The 18,798-nt window shown below is 44.0% G+C and overlaps 1 protein-coding gene across 10 annotated transcripts in view; it reads right to left on the reverse strand.

The window, feature by feature from the left end:
- MGA (MAX dimerization protein MGA) overlaps window positions 1-18,798 on the reverse strand; it is a 64,605-nt gene that overhangs the window by 40,879 nt on the left and 4,928 nt on the right. For 8 of the 10 annotated variants that reach the window (XM_082318741.1, XM_082318738.1, XM_082318740.1 and 5 more), the window contains exons 2-5: window positions 9,657-10,798; window positions 3,031-3,961; window positions 2,588-2,675; window positions 2,350-2,445 (exon numbers count right to left, since the gene is read on the reverse strand). In XM_082318741.1, the coding sequence (XP_082174867.1) occupies window positions 2,350-2,445; window positions 2,588-2,675; window positions 3,031-3,961; window positions 9,657-10,720 (2,179 nt within the window). In that variant the 5' untranslated portion in view covers window positions 10,721-10,798. Of the gene's footprint in view, window positions 1-2,349; window positions 2,446-2,587; window positions 2,676-3,030; window positions 3,962-9,656; window positions 10,799-13,238; window positions 13,258-14,093; window positions 14,184-18,798 lie in introns of those variants that run through there. The other 2 variants (XM_082318735.1, XM_082318736.1) reach the window with 2 other exon arrangements.

Consider the following 18,798-nt stretch of genomic DNA (forward strand, 5'->3'; position numbering starts at 1 on the left):
AAGATCTAGATAGCCTCAATCACCACTTTCTTAACTTCACAAATCAACAGCAATTGTGGGGTTCAGGTACAGCTCCAACACATCATCAGTGAATCCCAAAAAGAAACTTAAGCTTCTCAACTACACTGTTAAAACCAAAAGCAGAGTTAATATCAAAATTGCTACGTCCATTTCCCATACTGCAGTGAGGACAAGAAAGCCAGTAAGCTTCTACAAAATGGCTGAAAGCACATCTAGAAACATGCACTTCACATCTTCCAGACAGAAGGGAACCACGTCTCTTTGCCTGTTCTGTAGCAGATGACAAGGAGGTATTAGTCATGATCTGTGGCCAAGAAATTTTGGACAACAAGTATCAGAATCAAGAAGGCTAATGAGGCTGCAGCAAGCTCCAGGATGCTACTTAGGATCAGTATGTCTGGGAAATGATACAGCCCTTAAGTTTGGCCTAGAGGCACTCCTCAGCCACCTTCTTATGTCTTATTGATGATATTGTGGAGACAGAGAGAGAAGAAAAAAAAAAAACAACAATCCCTCTCTCCATTAACATCATTGTGTTCCTTCCCCAATCTCAAGTCTGCAATGGAAGGTGATAGATCTGTAACTTTTTGCAAGGTGAAGGTAATCCAAATAAAGATCGATTCCAGTTCACATGCAGCAGCTGAAGCCTAACAACAGAAGCGTATGTATTGTAATTCACTTCACAGCCTGATGAAATTACATCTGTATCTGTTTGTAGTAATGGTCTTGCTGCAAATAGTCTTCACGTAGCTTCTTTTCCCTCTAAAAATTAGACAGGTGAAGGTCATTCGCTTCATTGCTGAATTACGATTTCACCATTTAACAGGCTCAGCAGATTACCATCCTGGATACACCAGTCACGAGTGTTCAAGTAAGTCAAAATTCTTCAGATCCTTTTTTCTTAGCCTGATGCTTGACTCTTCTTGTCCATTTTGTAGTATCTGTGAACTGCTCAACATCCTTCAGAAGGTACCACATGCTTTACCACCACTCATTTAGAAGCTGGAGGAAAAGCATGTGGGTTTCACATGTTCCCAGTTTCAGGGTTATCTCATGAGTAAAATACCCCTCGCTAGTGTTGTGGTTGCCAACATAACATAATTTTATTATACTTCTCTTGGGTAAAGATAACATCTAGGAGGCCCATAATATAATCCTAAAAAGCCTTAACATTGCTGTAACATTTGCTTAGCACTGTATCTAGCATTGCCAGCAGTTGGCCACAAAAAGGATTTTACCACCGTTCTTGAAATGCAATGACACACACAGAGCTGTGAGGGCAGGTTGGCCAATGAGGTCATTAGAAAACAGGGCCGTCTATTTCTGGAATCATAGGAGGGGAACACTGCATTTAGACATGGTACAATTGTCAAGGCTGATGCTATACCACTGATGTACAACCTGGCTGGGGATAGGTTATCTTGTTTCATTCCCACCACATCTAGGACAGAGCTTTAAGAGCTCTCTACTACTGCTTCCATTCAGATCAAGTTCTTCAACATCTGCTCTGATGCCTGTGTTAACGCCATCGGTCTCAGGCCTACTATTGCTGAAGACCCTCAACATCATCAGTAGAGAGAACATTAACTTCTGCTGCGTTGACCCCCTGACTTTCTTCCATCTGACCTCAGAATAATATTGTATATAAATGAAAAATCACAAGCTAGAAGTACCTTGCTTGGCCCTCTTATGTGGCTAGTGAACCTAGATCTACAGCGACTCAAAGAAACACGGACTCAAATATAGAAAATGTAGTCTTAGTTAAGTGTTTCTGGATCTCTAGCTCCTCTACTACCAGGAAATGGCTATTTTCTACAGAGGAGTAAAATCAGCTCCATCTGGTCTCTACAAAGATTAGCTCATTACAAAACAGGCACGGCCTGAAGTCTGACGGCTCCGTATCTTCTGTAAGAGGCATACAATGATATGCAGCCTCTTGCTCTGCCGTTGGAGTCATCTTTTGCCTCCTCTACCTCTTCTAGTTTGCAACACGAATGTGTGAAAACGAAAACATCTTTATTGGCTGGCTGAAACTACTTTTAAAGCCTCTAAGAAAAAAAACTGGGTCGCATACCACAGATTCTCTCTCATTGCCACAAGTGGCAAGAAGGAAACTGATAGTTTCACACAAATTTCCCTTCATACTCTCACATCTGTACATACACACCTGTATGCTTTCCTGTGTTTGAAAAAAAAAAAAAAATAACCAAAACCAGATCCCAGCTGTATTGGGCATACACAGTATTACATCCAGCAGGAAATTATCAACTCAGTATGATTAAGTATAATATACAACCAGGTGCAACACTATGTACGCTGCCTACTTACCTTCCTGAAGGCTAGGATGTATTACTTGCTTATGCCTCAAGGTCTTCAGCTCGTCCATCAATTCCTTTTCCAGTACTTGTATTCTTGCTTGACAATCTACTCAAAAATTAAAAAAGACAGAACATATAAAAAACATTTACCATGCAAACAATTGACTTAAATGATCAATTTTCCAGTATGTATTTACAAATTCCCTCATTGCAGGGAACAGCCACTTACAAAAAATACAAAAACATACCTGGATCATTTGTAGTCAACAAGGGAGCCTGAAGATTCTGTGACTCTTCTCCTCCAGCTCTATCAACAGTGTGAATGTCGAGAGCTTCCTACATACATAAATAGCCTTGAATAAGTATAAGATATCTTATAGAACACTGGCTTAGATGCAAGCTAGGCCACATCAAAATATCACTGAAACATTCAAAACATGAGATTGTTTAATAAACAAGTATGCATTCTTTTATACAGAACTCTAGATCCCATTATTTCTCCTCAAGTTGCTAAGTAGTAAGAAAATGTTATGATTAACATAGGGACAAGATAGCAACAGATTTGGAAAGGAGCCATAAATCTCAAAACTCAGTTTAAAAGAAAATATATCTTCATCTTATAAGTACAAAGGGCTTAAAAATGAGACATTAGAAAAGGTTTTGAATTTTACTCTAAACAGTTAGGTTTTACCTTTGATGCAAAGGACACAAAGAGGACTCCATCAACATCTTCAAGGTCCGGCTTAACATCTGGAAGGATACTCCCAGGCCCCAGAGAGGTGTTCTTGCTTGTTATTACAGTTTTCCCTATACCTTTAGGTGGTCGACCAGCCTTGGAAATTTTCAGTTTCCGTGGCCTTCCTCTTTTAGTTGTAACTGATGATAGGGTGCTTTGATTGCTACCAGAGCCTTTCAGGGACATCGGATTCTTCAGTATGCCAGGCTTTTTTCTTCCACAGATCTCTTTAGCTGAAAAGTGACAGCTTACTGAGCCCCTGAGATTAAAATTAGGTGATTTAGATAGAGCCCACTGGGCGTCTCTGATTGAAGAGTATTTCTGTGACATTTTACTCCCAGGAGGTTGTTTTTTCATAACTAACTCCTCAGTTACAGTGGCTGTGCCTGAGCAAGAGCCTTTATGATTTTCAAAACACACAGGCAAGGAATCCAGTATTGCACTCAAAGGGGATTTATCCTTCTTGCAAGAGGAGAGCATGGTCTGCGGCAACTCGGATATCTTCACTGTGCTCTTTGTGACTGCACAAGGTTCCAAATAGACCACAGGCATCTTCCCGCTATCCAGTTTTAACATTTTTGCTTTGGCAACACCTGAAGGACCAGTTAGCACACGCTTCCTAGACCTGAATTCTCCATCAATTCCATCTGTTTCATTGCGTCTCATCAGGTGTTTTTGTAAGATGGGATCATCATCATCAGTGTTGGAATACTCATCAGTTTCTTCATCTGTGTCTTCCTGTTTCACGCTTATTCCTTGTGTGCAAATACCTGACTCGTAGTCATAGTCATCTACTGGTTCCTCTTTAATGACTACGTTAAAGTGTCCATTTGGGTCCAACGGGGATGCCACACGGGAACTGCTTTCGTAACTGCTAGCAATGGGACTGGGGAGGGAGGGGACAAAAACAAGACACAACACAAGATCTTTATCAAATCTCTTCCTTTACCAAAATTCCATTATCTCCCATAATCCTTGGTTATGTATTATAAAAAACTTCCAAAATGCTCCAAGAGACGAGTCTGCTAAATAAGCTGTCATTTACAAGCTTACATTTTCAGAAGTAAGCACTCAAAAAAAAAAAAATTGCCATCATTAAAAACAATCCAACTTCTTATCTAAAGGCAGCAGCACAATGTCCTTCCCTAGTAATATCAGGGTAACATTTGCACTTTTTCCTATTTGAGACTCAACATGAACTCATGCTAAGCTATCATGTTTTAAATGCTCAGAAGCGGCCTTAGTTTGCTGTGTATCTCATTAAGTCACCTTATTAAAGCCATTGTGCTTGCAAATAAGAAACCAAGTGAGTGCCCAATGCACTTCAATTTACATGATTTAACTAAAATTTTAGTTAATAGATCCTGCAGCCACATACAGACAATTCCTAAATTTACCTGTTCTAACACTTACAGAATGTCAATATCCTATTGAATTATGCTCCATCTTCCACTAACTCTGAGTACTAACCTAACCAGAATTTGACATATCATGCATTAGATACTGAAGACTAACGGTGCAGCCAGTTACACTCCAATGATGGGCTTCTTTGAGGGACAGACACATCAGTCAAAAAAATCCAGTCAGCAGTTTTGTTAAGAGCATCAGAAGCTGGCTCTTCATCATAAGAGGAAACAGCTAAGATATGAAACCAGAAACTCGTATCCACAATGAACCTCAGCAAATAACAGTCAGAACTTATTTACTAAACATATCAGTATTCCAATATTCCCTTTCTATATATTTTATAAGATACTATATATAATTTTAATTATGTTAAATTATTACTCAAATTCCATTAACCTTGTTATTAAAATGATATTAAGAGTAAAAATATTTGTTAATGTTAGTTAATACTAACATAATTTCAAATATAACTTCATTTTAATAACAATATATTATATATAATGGGAATGTTGCTTTATTTATTGCACATTTATGTGTATGAGTGTGTATCTTATTATTATTCATTCACACACACGCCACCACCCCCCCTTAAAGAATGACTAAGCTCAGTTGAACCCCCAGCTGGGACTGAGGGAAGGGAAGATGTGGAAGAAGAGGCCGCTTCCACCTTGTGCAGACTGTATTACTTGAGGGAGAAAAGCTGGGACACACAAGAGTCACAGCATGGAGCTGAGAGTCTCCACCTCACGAAGAAAGACTGCAGTGTTAAAACAGGGAGCAGACAGCCAAGACACAGATTTATATACTTATATGTAAAATTCCTAAGAACAAGACAGAACCTATCTAGAAAACATGCTGCAATTCAGAAGGACACTGAGTAACCAGAATTAAGCTTGAAGTAAAAACCTGCCTTGTAGAGGGAAGAGCAGGCAGCAGGAGAGCGGCATACCAGTCCCGTTTTGTTTACTGTCTTCTCTGGCCAATGAGTTTCCTAATAGAAAGTTTCTAGCTTTCATTTAATTAAGAATGTCAAATGTAAGATTAAAAAGCCTTTGTAAGTTTAAAAAGTGTTTCTTCTTCAGCAAGTTTACTGTGAAAGAAATTCTATGACAATCCACTTGTAGGTTACGGGCAACTCAAAATCCTGTCACATTACAGCTAGAGGTTGATTCAGTACAGCAGATCCACAATTAAACTGAATGCTATTAAGATGATCTGAGTCATCTGCTCCTTCTTAAAATTCTCTAAAATAAAGACACAAAAAAACATAATAAATTTGCTGGCCAGGAATAAATTTCTCATCCGAGTTCCAACTGTTTTTGGTTAGAAGCCCAGTAAAGCCTGGACTTCTCTAGCCATTTTCCTTTATCTATTGCAAGGTGTATACTCAAGCTAAGGATTATCTTTCTATTAGGGATGTGGACAGTATACAAAACAAAGAAGCCCTCCTGTAAAAATGAAATTTCTATATACAAACGTTATTTTACTCTGCATACTACTACCATAAGGCAGATGGTGACAAGAGGTATCACCCATCTATGTGTATGTATGAGAAGATCAAGTATTTGCGCAAAATGCTGAGCAGCATTTTTCTAGATTTTTAAATTCAGATGCAGTTACCAACTTTTCAAACAATAAAAAAGTTGCTTTTTAGCACTTTCATTCCATTTGGCCCTTAGTTTGTGAAGTTATGGGCAACATAAGCAGTCACGGAAACTTCTCTTTCTATATTCTATGGAAAGATGAATCATGCAATTTTGTCCTCTAAAAATCCTTGGCTTAATCTGAGATCAGGTAAAAATAGTGAAATAATGTTTTAACTAGCTCCTTTTTTGCCTGATATGGAACAATGCTCATATTTAAGCAAACTTCTTTATACCCCCAAGTAATGTATTTGCTACCCTCACAATAAAACAGTAAAAGCAGAGAAATAGTTTTCTTGGGTTTTGCCAAATTAAAAACCATTTAGCTGCTCATTTATTGAAAGTACTGAGATATACGGATTTTTTTTTTAAGGTAGATAATTTTAAAATACACCATGGAAACAAAACAAAAAACCAAAAACAAAACCAAAAACTACTGATTTCTTTTGGAATTAATCTAGCAATCCATGGCTGAGGTTTGAGGGATGATCACTTGCCTTCCTCTTCCAAAAGGCAGGCAAGGAGGGAAGAAAAGTAACTGTCAGACTAAACACAAGACAACTAAATTAGAAAAACAAGACTATTGGAGCATTAAAAATCCCACAGTATTTGTATTTTTGAAGCAGGAAATTCAAAAGACCTTGGAAGGGAGAAAGGGTACATTAGCCTGTAAGACTTAAGAACCAATAAAGTTTGCTTGTGGTTCCTTTCATGCCCCCAACATCTGAGTGGTGCCAGGCATAAGCATTCCTATAGAAGTGTCCACAACTCAAATTGAACGTTTATTTTCTTTACAATACACCTGATGAAACTAAACATACTACAATGACACAGAAAAAAAAAAATCATACCACCTCATATAAAGGGAACAGTCTTTTATTTCCAAAGTGCATTAATAACTCAAGATTAAAATTATTCTCAGGTATCTGCAACCTTTTACATAGTTCCGTTCTCAAAAATGTCAGAAAAATTGAGCATTGGTGGGAAATATCACGCACTACAGCACTAGGAACTCTACTTCCTTTGGAGAGCCTTACCCGAGAGGCAGCAGTTCCCAACTTTGGACTCTCACCCAAATCTAAACTCAGCAAAAATCACTACCCTGCATAAAAGCAGGACAGTTCCTATCAACTACTAGTAATAGCTTGCCTATGACAAAAAAAAAATTGCCCAGTCTTCATTAATGTAAATATTAAGGTGTCTAGTTTGATAAAGAAAAATGCCACTCACTCAACATTGTCCTTGAAAGGCTGACATATTTATGAACAGATCTCGACTGCATGGCATGAAAGCATTGTCAACAGATCTGAAGGAAAAAGGAGAACTAATGTTCTGAAAACCTCCGGCACATAAAAAGACAGTTCTGCCATTTCTTGGATGAGATCAATTTTTCTCTTTTCAAGTTCAGAATCTTTTTCACATAGATTACAAAAACATAAAATGAAAAGCTGGACAATGCTTGAGGGTAGTTCTAGGACTGTGGTAACATTTATTCATCAAATGACAGATGCTTCCTAGCTCAGAAGAGAGAAAAACCCTTTACAGTCTTTCCCTGTCTGTGCAGCTTTTAGCACATTTCAGAGATGAATTGTCTTGGAGGTGAAACCAGGGAAGCTATCTAACATGCTTTGGACCAAAAGAAATTAAGTCTGCCAATTTGCATCATCTGTTCTTAAGGAAGATCCTCGAGTCCTTAAAAAGATGGATTTTAGTCCTTGGGAAAGCAGGGAACAAAAAAAGCCAAGCTGTCCAATTCAAACAGTTCTCCACATAATTTGCTGCAATGACCCCTTCAGGCAAACAAAATTTTAATGTTTTCAGCTGCAGCTGACCCCAAGGAGGGGGGGAAAAAAAAAAAAAATCACTTTGAAGACAAAATAAACCTTTCAGTAATTATTTTCAGAGTTTTACTGTTTTACTTCTAACATGCAAAGTTACCTAAACACTTTTCCATGCTGTATTCTTGGAACTACCAAAAGCCCATCCTCTCTGAAACCAGTGTACTTTCTGTCTTCAAGATGTCTTTCTCTAGAATTTACAACATTATTTTTGGAGAATACAAGTAGTCTAGAAGACATTCTTCTTCCTAATACATGGACACTGGAAAGTACTGCAAGAGAAATGTTAGGACACTCTAGATCCCAAAGCAACTCTAGTATTCTGAAGAATTATTACAACTAAACTCAATAAAGTCTCAAACAATGGAGAACTTTGCAATTTGAAGTTTTTCAGTTTCTCAAAACGCAAGGAGATGCTTTTTGCAAGAAAAAAAAAAACAAACACAACAAAACAAGTCGAGCAACCTCTGTCCGCTCTAAAACACACTGAAGTAGGATAGTAATACGGCCTTTGAAACAAACTATAATTACATCATAAATAAAATTTTTTTCTTCTAAGAACTGACCTCTAATTACACCATTAACATCATCCTAATATCCTGCAGTTAAATAATTTCTTGGTGTATTGATCTACATAAAGCTGTTTTTGTCACTAAATCTTTGGCAGATTCTGGTATTCACAGACAGACATGATGAAACATGGCAGGAGAGAAACCTCTTTTTTTTTTAATTACTTCTTCAGGTTCAAAGTATTTCTAGCATCTTTTGACACAAATTAACTATTCACTAAATCTGCTCTATTCTATTGCTTAGATTTTGGAAACTAAGTGAAAGTGCAGTAAAATAATAGGTTTAGCCAGGCTTGCTTTACCAACATGAACACTTACCAGTTAGCAGGTTCCATACTATGGGTAGACTCTCAACAGACACTAGATCGCTTTACTACTGTTTGTGTGATATGAATACAACGGTTCAAAAAGTCAATACTGGGTAAGTACATAGACATAAAATTACCACAGAGTAAATTAAGGTCTGAACAGCATAACGTTTATTCTGAAGTACTTTCCTAGGTGCAGATTCTCTTGCCTCACAGCAAACATGAGGCAACTGACTACCAACAGGCAGGCTACCTCATGCTACTTAGTGGAATAAAAAAATTCACTCAAGCAGTTATTGACAAAACAGTGGCGTGCTGCCAGTTACAACTGCCTTGTAGCAATCCCTACACATACCCAGCCTAAACACCCACACACACCACACACCCTCACCCATCCGCTAATGGAAACTGAAGACACAGAGACAGCATGTCACTACAGTAAGCAAACCTAAAGAGAAAGGAAGGGCATTGTTTTGATGACTGCAACGTGCTCTGTTTAAAACTCTGAAAGAGTAAATTTAGTCTCCTAAAATGGTAAGAGGGTTAAGGAAAATCCCTCAATACTTCTTTACAAAGGGAGTTAAAGCAACACAGGAAAAAATACCGAACTCTTACGCTCCTTGGACACATTAGAAAGTCCAGACTGATACATGACCGTTTAAGCAAAGAAAAGCTTTTACTAATACCAACTGGTCTGCCATTTCGGCTCAGGCAAACTTCAGCTGTAAATCTATATACTGAGCATCTTATTACTTAACATTTCACCAAATACCCCACTCAACCGGTATTTGTGCTAAAAATAAAAAGTTAACGCACCTTTCAGAGACTTCTTGTTTTAGCTTTGGCATATTAGCCGAAGACAGGTCAGTGTCCAGGAAACCCAGGAAGTCTCTTTCTGCATTAAAGGAGACTTTTTCCAGATCCATGTCTGATGGGTTTTGACCAATGAATGAAGAATCTAAACTTCTGTGATGCAAATCTAATGCATCAACTTCAGCAGGGCGACCACGAATGCTAGCAGCGCTAAAAACATCACCTGCTTCCAATTCTAAGTTACTGTTTTGTTTCACATCACGCTGAGGTCGACTATTCAACCCATCATCTCTGAAGCCTTTAGCAAAAGGATTGTAATCTATTTTCAGCTGGGTAATCTGGATGTTCTGGTAGGCTGTAACTGCGAAGAACTCTGTCTGTGGAAAGGTAAATGTATGGACATCAGGGCCATTGAGCTGAATGACTTCTGTGGCTTTGTCTGCAGGCACCAAGTGAAGTCGTGGCAGGTAACGGTGCATAGAATGCAAGATTATATGACCCTCCTGGTCCAGGGTATTGTTGGTAAGTTTGAGTTTGTAGAAGGACACCGGCTGGTGCATCCAGTACTGGCCAGTGGAAGGGGACTCTGGATGAATAAACACTCGCCCAAGAACATGCGGTTCTGCCTTCCCACTGGGCTCCCACCAACGGCCATTCCACTTGTATCGGTGATTGTCTACAGGGGATATGTCCATGACTAGGATGTACTTCTGACTGGCATCCAGACCTGTAATCCAGTATCGGCAGTAGGGGAACATGCGCCTCCCCTGCTTCGTCAGAATCATCTCTGTGTTGCGATGGTAGAATTCATTCCACATACTGTTGTTATCTAGGGTGACGGTAATGCCCCCTGAGACACAGTCAGCTGGGAGGCAGGTCTTGAGTTTCGATTTTATTGGAGTTGATACGCTGCTGGCGAGAGCACAAGCATCACGGTTTGCTACTAAGATTCCTTGGTCAGCTTTCCCATTTCCCTGCTGTTGCTTCAAGATGACAAAAAAAGCAGGTGCTGCACCAGACACAGTCCCACCATCCCGGCTACCCAAAACAATCTGCTGTTTCTCCATGATGAGCACTCTTCAAAGCTCTCAAATCAAATGCAAATTCTACACAGTTCTGATAGTCTTCTATGTGTGTTCACCATACTGGAAAAAAGGAAAACCCAGTTAAAATTACTCAAATACAGGCTTAAGAAAGTAATTAAGTCTCATGAGAAATCCTTTTTGTAACAGTTCTCCACATTAAAAACTTGAAAGATAATCAGTACTATAAAATCGAGCACAATTAGGATATGTCAAATCAAGGTTGCCTGTATGTATGCAATTTAGGCCTTACAGACATGGGGGGCTATGACACCTTTAAACTGCATTTTCATATAATGCTTTGCCACAACAGGACTCCTTGATTTGCTTGATATTTCAAAGTGCTCTTTGTTCTGATATTGCCTCAACTCTTCAGACGATGTGCTTAACAAACAGCATTTGGCAAAACATGCAGAAGTTTTCAGAAGAGCAAATGGCACATCTCTGACACAAAGACAGAAGTCATTTGCTCTTGCCAGAAAGAAAGAGTTCCCAGAGATCCAAAACTTCTCAAAAATGAAAAGGGGGAAAGAAAGGAAAAAAAGGGGGGGGGGGGGGGGGAAAGGAAAAAAGGGTAAAAACATTTTCCCCAAATTTCTTTGTTGAAAAAGACTAAGTTTGTGTGGTTGGGATTTCTTTGCTGCCCCTTCCCCCCCAACCCCAAGAACTTCTAAACGTCTGTCCAAGGCAGAGACAAAGAATAGAAGTGAAAAAAATTGTTCAAACGGATAAGCTTTAGGGAAAAAAACAGACAAACTAATACCCCAAAAGGCCAGGCAGCTAAGATTGAATGGATGAATGTGGAAGCACCAGGCAACCTTAGCTACCTCTATCTTCTAAATTGTGGAAATAATTTAAATCAAACAAGAAAACATTTGTACTGTTACAATTAGCCTAATCACTGTTCAGGGAACTAAAGAAGTTACCTTTATCTGCATGTACACAATTCCACTTTTGTGTGGCTACCTCACAAGTTAAGTATTATGTCAAGACTCTTATTAGAGATCATAAACAACTTCATTTTTCAAGCAGCCTGTACATTTCTCAATGTGAAAATTTAAAGTAAGCACTTCTGGTAACTCACACGAATGCCATTTCCACATTCAGGTGTTTGTATTTTGATCCTTATTATATATGGAATATAACACTGGCAAAAAAATGATTGATTCTTGTATCAAATGTCTAGTTGGTGGGAACCAGAGACAAGAGTGAATCATCATCACTAGAAGTTAGCTGCTTGAAAACAATCATATTTCTTTCTAGAGAATTAACTCAAATTCACAAGTTTTAAGTGACCTGGGTATTCAATAAGACACATTTATTTTGTTAGGACTGGGGTACTATAGGGGGAAACACTCGTCTGCGCAAACCAGCTGCCACATGCATGTGGGAAATGACCTCAAAGCTCAGGAGGCAGGCAATTTATACTCCATGATAAATATTCTTGACACCTAGGAAATATGAGAGATCTACTTCCACCCTTTAAACTTTGCACTTTAAAACTTCATGTAAAAGTTAAATTGGAGGGGGGGAAAAAAAAAAAAAAAAACAAAACTGTTCTGCACAGGTTTTGAGACCTATGAAGTTAGAAGATACGGTTTTCAGTTTTACTTTGAGTAGGAAACACTTAATAGCGCCTAGAACACAAAATGAATTAGCTGTTCCAAATCAGCTTCATATTTTCTATGTTAAGAATGTTGTATGTGATTTTCCACCAACTTACCCTCTCTATGTACACATACAGCATGTTTATAAGTATATTGAACAGACAATCAAAGTGAGTTTGCATTAATGCTGTGCAACGTACATCAAAATTGTATTAGCTCATGAAAGAAGTGAGTCAAAGTGATTTCAAATCTGGTTTAAGGTACACAGAAAGCCCGTAACTTTAAATTTACTTGAGGTAGAACTCACACATGCCAGAAATAAATTCAAAAAAAACTCAACAACCACGCATTCAGCAAAAATTCTAGGCATACAAAGAGCTATTGAGTCACAGTTTCTGTTTTCCAACATTTAAAGTTCTTACGTTGCACTGTTGCAGTTATTTCTACCATAAGCACTGCTCACAGTATCAAGTCAAAGATGTGTGTGGTTACAATGTGATTATGTGCAATTACAGTAGCCAAAAGCTACATTATTTCAACACTAACATGGTCTATTACAAGAACAATTTCACACTTTTTATTACACTTGATCATACACGCTAGCCTATTTTATTATAGCATGGAGTTTCTAATCCAGTGTTAAGGAAAATGTGTGTATTTGTGGAAGTTGAAGTTCTAATCAGCTTCAGATGCTTCACTTCTCTGCCCATACGGAGACCTTATATTTGAGAAACAACATCTAACTAGACAGCAGTGGCCAAAAACGCTCAAAGTTGCACTGAAACGAGCTAAAAGCAGGAAGATAATCAGATGGGAAAAAATCCCTTGCCAAGGAAAAAAAAAAACAAAACCACAGCAACAAAAAACACCCAAAAACCCCAACAAACCACCTCAACCTGCAAACAGGACCACGACTGATGCACACAACGCTCACAGGCAAGGAGTTCTGCACGGGTTTCTCCTGCCGAAGGGAAGCACCGTTAGGCACAGCGGGCCGGTGACGACATCTCGCTGCCCGCGTGAGAAAAGCCCTCAGGCAGCGGCGGGGAGCCGCGGAGCGCGAGACCGGCGGCACAGCCCGCCAACCGCCGCGCTGCCGACGGGAGCCCGGCGCCGGCTCCAATGGCAGCGAGCGCTGAACGCGCGGCGCTGCCGTTCAACACCGCGGCGGCGGTGCCGCCCGATCGCCCGCCCGCCGGGGCGGCCCGGGCCCGGCAGGCAGCGCCCGAGGCGGCGAGAGGCGAGCGCCCCCGCCGGGGCAGGTGGCGTCACGGCCGCGGGCCGAGCGCCGCACTTGTCGCTTGGAATGGCCCCCCGCCCCCCGCCCCCCGCCGGCCGGCCCCCGGCCGGAAGCCTCGGGACGGGGCAGGCAGCCGCCGCCGCCGGGAGCCGCCCGGGCCTTTCCGGGAGCGGCGGGGGCCGGAACCGCCGCCTGCGGCGGCCGGCGGAGGCGCAGGGCAGCGGGACCGGCGCACGTGAGGACGCCGCACCGCTCTTCGCCGGGACCCGGCCCGGCCCGGCCCTGCCCGGCCACAGGAGCGCGGCGCGGCCCCGCCGGCGCTGCCGAGGCGGCCCCGCCGCCGCTGCGCCTCGCGTCGCCGCCGGCGGGCCCGGGCCCCGTCGCCTCGTGGCTACGCCTGGTGTTAATTTTCGCAGCTGGGGCGGCGGGCGGCAGGCGCGGGGGGAGGCGCGCGGAGTTCGCGCGCGGCGCGGCGGGCGCCGCCGGCGCGCCCCCGCTCCCCGGTAGTTACCGTGCGGCGAGGCGAGGGGCCTCCCACTTCCTTTCTCCTCACGCGGACCGTGTGTCCGCCAGCTGGGGACAACGTGCGTGCGCACCGCGGTGACGTCACCGCGCCGCAGCGCGCGCAGGCGCACCGCCAGCTCGCGCCCCCCTCCCTCCCGCCTGCCCGTCACGTGCCCGCGCCGAGCGCGGGGCCCGGCGCCCGGCCCAGCCCCGCGCCGCGCCGCGCCGCGCGCGGGGAAGCTTCTCGAACGGGCGCGGGCGCGGCGCTCCGCCGCGCGCACGGCGGCCTCGCCGGCAGCCGCCGCCTTCGAAGCCCCGCGGGGCTCCCAGCCGCAGCGCCGCCGCCGCGGCCCCGCCCCCCGCCGCCGCCGGCCGAGGAGCGCGGGCGAGGCGCCCGGCCGCTCCGCTCCCCCCGCCGAGGGGCCCGGCCCCGCCCCAGGTCACGCGTCTGGCCCGGGGCCCGCCGGCGGCGGGGACGCCTCCCGCGCTGGCACACGACGGCCGGGGGGCGGCGCCGGCGGGACGCGCGCCCGGCGGCCGCCCGGGCCGAGCAGAGCTGGCGAGCGCCGCGCCGCGCCCGGGGCCGGCCCCGGCAGAGCCCCGCCGCTCGCCGCGCTACGGGGGCCTCCCCCGCGGGCAGCCCGGGGAGGCCCCGCCCCCGGGGCAGAGGCTGCCCCTCCCTCGGGAAAGCGGCACCTCTCTCCTCTGCAAAGGCGACGGGCAGCGCAGCCCCGAGTCACCTGGGAGAGCTGACACCGAGGGACGAGCGCGGGTCCCCCCGCCGCCCCGGGGAAAACGCCGGTCGAGCAGGTAACGCCAAGGCCGGGGTCAGCGGCGGCTCCATCCCTCGGCGCAGGCTGTCGCGGACCGGCCACAGCTCAAGTCAGGATCTGACCCTGCAACGCCAAAGCTGCGCAAGCGCCCCGTGACTTTCAGAGAGCTGTCAGGGGCTTGTCAAACCCTGCCCCAGGTTAACGGAGTACCAAAGGCCTGGCGTCCCGCCTGATGCTACGCAAACTAGTTAACCAACAAAACCTGGCTTAGCACAGTCTAGGCATAACCTTAGCAGAGCCTGCCTGCCCTCAGCACCTAACCGAGCAGTCTGCCACACCACACCACCCCAAGGCTGGCAGTCCTGCACATACGTCAAGGAAATTACATTTTGCAAGCCAGGCACTTCTGAGAATAAGCTCACTAAACCAGAATTCTGAACATTAAGGGAATCCACACCAAAATGCAGCATGGCTGCAGGTAAACACCTCTGTGAAGGCACCCCCTGCCCCCCGCCTTTTTTCCATTAAGGATACTTATTTTACAACACTGCATCCATTGTGAAAGGACAGATGTTACACAGTGGTGCCAGAAAGCCAAGGCATCAGAGTCAGCAGGCTGACACCAAGGACCAGAGTCACCAGCAGACCTGAATTTTGTACTGACAGCTGCCTGCTACAGAGTGTAACTTCGCTAGGGCTGCCCCTCCGTTTAACTAACACAGTTGTGCCTTTGCTGTTAGGATGGAGAAAACGGGCAAAACAAGAGCAACGTTACAAAGGCCAGCAACCCTTTGAAGGTGTCTTGGCAACAGAAGTTTATGCTGTGGGAGGTCATCTTGGATGCACGTAACTAAAGAAAATACATTTTTAAGACACTTGAGAAACGTGCATCCAAAGAGTAACATAGGCAGGTCTGTAGAAGACCATGGAGTATTTTTTTCCCTTTTAACTAGAAGAATTAACTCGGGCTGAAAAAAATGAGGATTAAACACATTCGCTGTACAGAGAAGCTGCTTAAATACAAAATTCTGCAAATATGAAAGAATGTAAGATTGTGACGTTGGTATTTCTAGCCGTTTATAAAGGAGAGGTATGGACAGAGGCATAAAGCCCCACTGCACTGGTTTTGGCTGGGATAGAGTTAATTTTCTTCGTAGTAGCTAGTATGGGGCAATGTTTTGCATTTGTACTGGAAATGGTGTTGATAATACAGGGATGTTGTCCTTACTGCTGAGCAGTGCTCACACAGAGTCAAGGCCTTTTCTGCCTCTCACCCCACCCCACCAGCGAGCAGGCTGGGGGTGCACGAGAAGTTGGAAGGGGACACAGCTGGGACAGCTGACCCCAACGGAACAAAGGGATATCCCACACCATATGACGTCATACTGAGCATATAAAGCTGGGGGAAGAGAAGGAAGAGGGGGGAACATTCAGAGTGATGGCGTTTGTCTTCCCAAGTAACCGTTACATGTGATGGAGCCCTGCTTTCCTGGAGATGGCTGAACACCTGCCTGCCAATGGGAAGTAGCGAATTAATTCCTCGTTTTGCTTTTTGCTTTGCTTGCACACACAGCTTTTGCTTTACCTATTAAACTGTCTTTATTTCAACCCACCAATTTTTTTTTTACATTTACCCTTCCGATTCTCTCCCCCATCCCACTGGGGCGGGAGCAAGCGAGCGGCTGTGTGACACTGAGTTGCTGGCTGGGGTTAAACCACGACATCCATATACTAGATAAGGTTCGCACAGTCTAAGAGAAACACCCAAAATGCTGGCAACAGGAGATCTGGAGCGAATAAAGGTTCAGAGGAATTAGAAGGAAAGAGATATGAAAAATCACAACGAGATGGTATTCTTTTTGTTAAGGGTCATGTTCAGCCATTCTCTAAAACAGCTTCACTTTACGGTTCTCTCTCAGAAGTTTCTAAAATATCTTTGCACAAGAAAAAGCCAAGGCTAACAGCCAAGTGCTTTCACATTTCATATAGCAAATGGGAAGTAAAGGGAAGAAAGGAATCAAGAAAGCATTCCAGTTTAGCTATAAACACTGGGGGGCAGGGGTGAGGTGCGGCTCGACAAAGGGCCTGGGGGACTGGGGGAGTGCCACCAGCTCTGTGTGCGTATGCACATCTGTGTCCCTAAAGGGCACGGTCGGGGGGAGGGGGGTTGGACATCAGGTCGTCCCAGCCAGCCGAGAGAGACACAGCATGTACCAGCACCTGGAGCGGGGCCGTGGCCTCGGGGGCTTAAGTGTCCAGCAGCCAGCAACTGGGGAGACTGGGATCCAGGAACCAGCTGCTGGGCAGACCGAGTGTCTAAGCCCAGCTGCTGGAGGAAATCTACCTTCTACATATCTACACATATATATGTGTATATATACACATATATATAAAAATACATATATACACACACACTCTGACTAGCAGGCCTCCGTCCTGCTCAGATAAGAGAGGGGAGCAGGATGAGGCTGTTGCTGCTGTGTTCCTGTGAGTGTCTGTGTGTCTGCCTGATCTGTGCGGCCAGACGTGTGTACATGTATATGTCACGTATACGTGTGCTCTATGTGCTTGTGCCTACCGGGAATATATTTTCAGCCTTACTGCTGGTTATACCTGGGGGCACAGAGCTGCAGCAGCCTCCAGCTGTCGGATCCAGCACAATATTTTTCCCTTAACAAATTCAATCGGAAATAATTACACCAATTAAAAAACTAAGCCCTGTTGTCCAAGATTGGTCAGGAATAGTCATTTTATACCTACAGCAATCACATATTAGGTATAGCAGTCATCAAGTTTTACGGTCACAGAATACATTGGCACTCTATTTTTGTATTAAGCAATACGCTTCTGAACAGTGACAATACAGAAATAAGTCTTTTTTCTTCAGCAAGAGGGCCATTTGTACAACTCAGAGCAGCTGCACAGAACTGAACAGCAGACAGTGCCACGTTCACTGCCCACAAGCCACATGTTCCAGTGACGATAAGAGAAGCAATACCAGAGACTCTTGACATTGCCAGGGATTTTGCTACCATTTTACCTAACGCAGATAGAAATCCTTGCCTGCAGCAAAAGCAGAACCTCTAGTTTATCAAGAGAGCAGATTCACCAGTAGAAGTCACAGCAGTACCTCAGATTCCCACCAGCTTACGTAACCCGGTTCCGAGCCGCTTATAGCTGACAAGAAACAGGAGTACGGCAATTAGGAACTACATCCCATTTAGATCAGCACAAACACCAGTTTTAAGGCCTTGTTTGTGCTGAACACCAATTGGCAGCATAGAAATGAACTGGTTTGCACCAACTGAGTGCTGCCCTCCATGATCAGAGGGAGTTACCTTATACTAACCAGTAATGCGATGGTCATGTTTGAAATGCTGAAGTTCACTACCAAGAAGCACCCTCTTCCCCAAAATGCTTCTTTCAGATACATTCCCTGCTTTGCAGCACCTTGAAAGTATGAACTGCAGTCTTTACAGACTGTATTTCAGTATCCAGTAGATCACATCCCTTCTTTCAGTAATGCCTACAAGCATAAAGCGCCAGTTCAAGCCTACACACTACAAGTAACACAGAGCCTCTAACTTTCACCACCCAGCGGTCCACTGAGATTGCTAGTTGGAGCTGTAGCAAAAAACTGTGCTCTTCAGCCGCTCTTATTTCTAACCTGTCTCCAAAAGAAAAAAAGATTCAGTAACAGATCAGCAGCAGGAGGGTCACAAGGCCCAGGTTTTGCTAAAGATCTGCATGTGGCAGAACAACATATGTTGCAGAACATAACAGTTGCCAACCTGTAGAAAATGTAAACAGTTTGAATACAAAGATCTCTACTGCACGAGTAGATACATGACAGGACATTTCTGTCTTACAGTATACTCTGAAAGGCACTACTACTGGAGCATAAAGGAGGCTTTCAGCTCTCAAATTCACTAGCTAAAA

This window comes from Platalea leucorodia (assembly GCF_965183815.1).
Source record: "Platalea leucorodia genome assembly, chromosome: 7".
Taxonomy (NCBI): Eukaryota; Metazoa; Chordata; class Aves; order Pelecaniformes; family Threskiornithidae; genus Platalea; species Platalea leucorodia.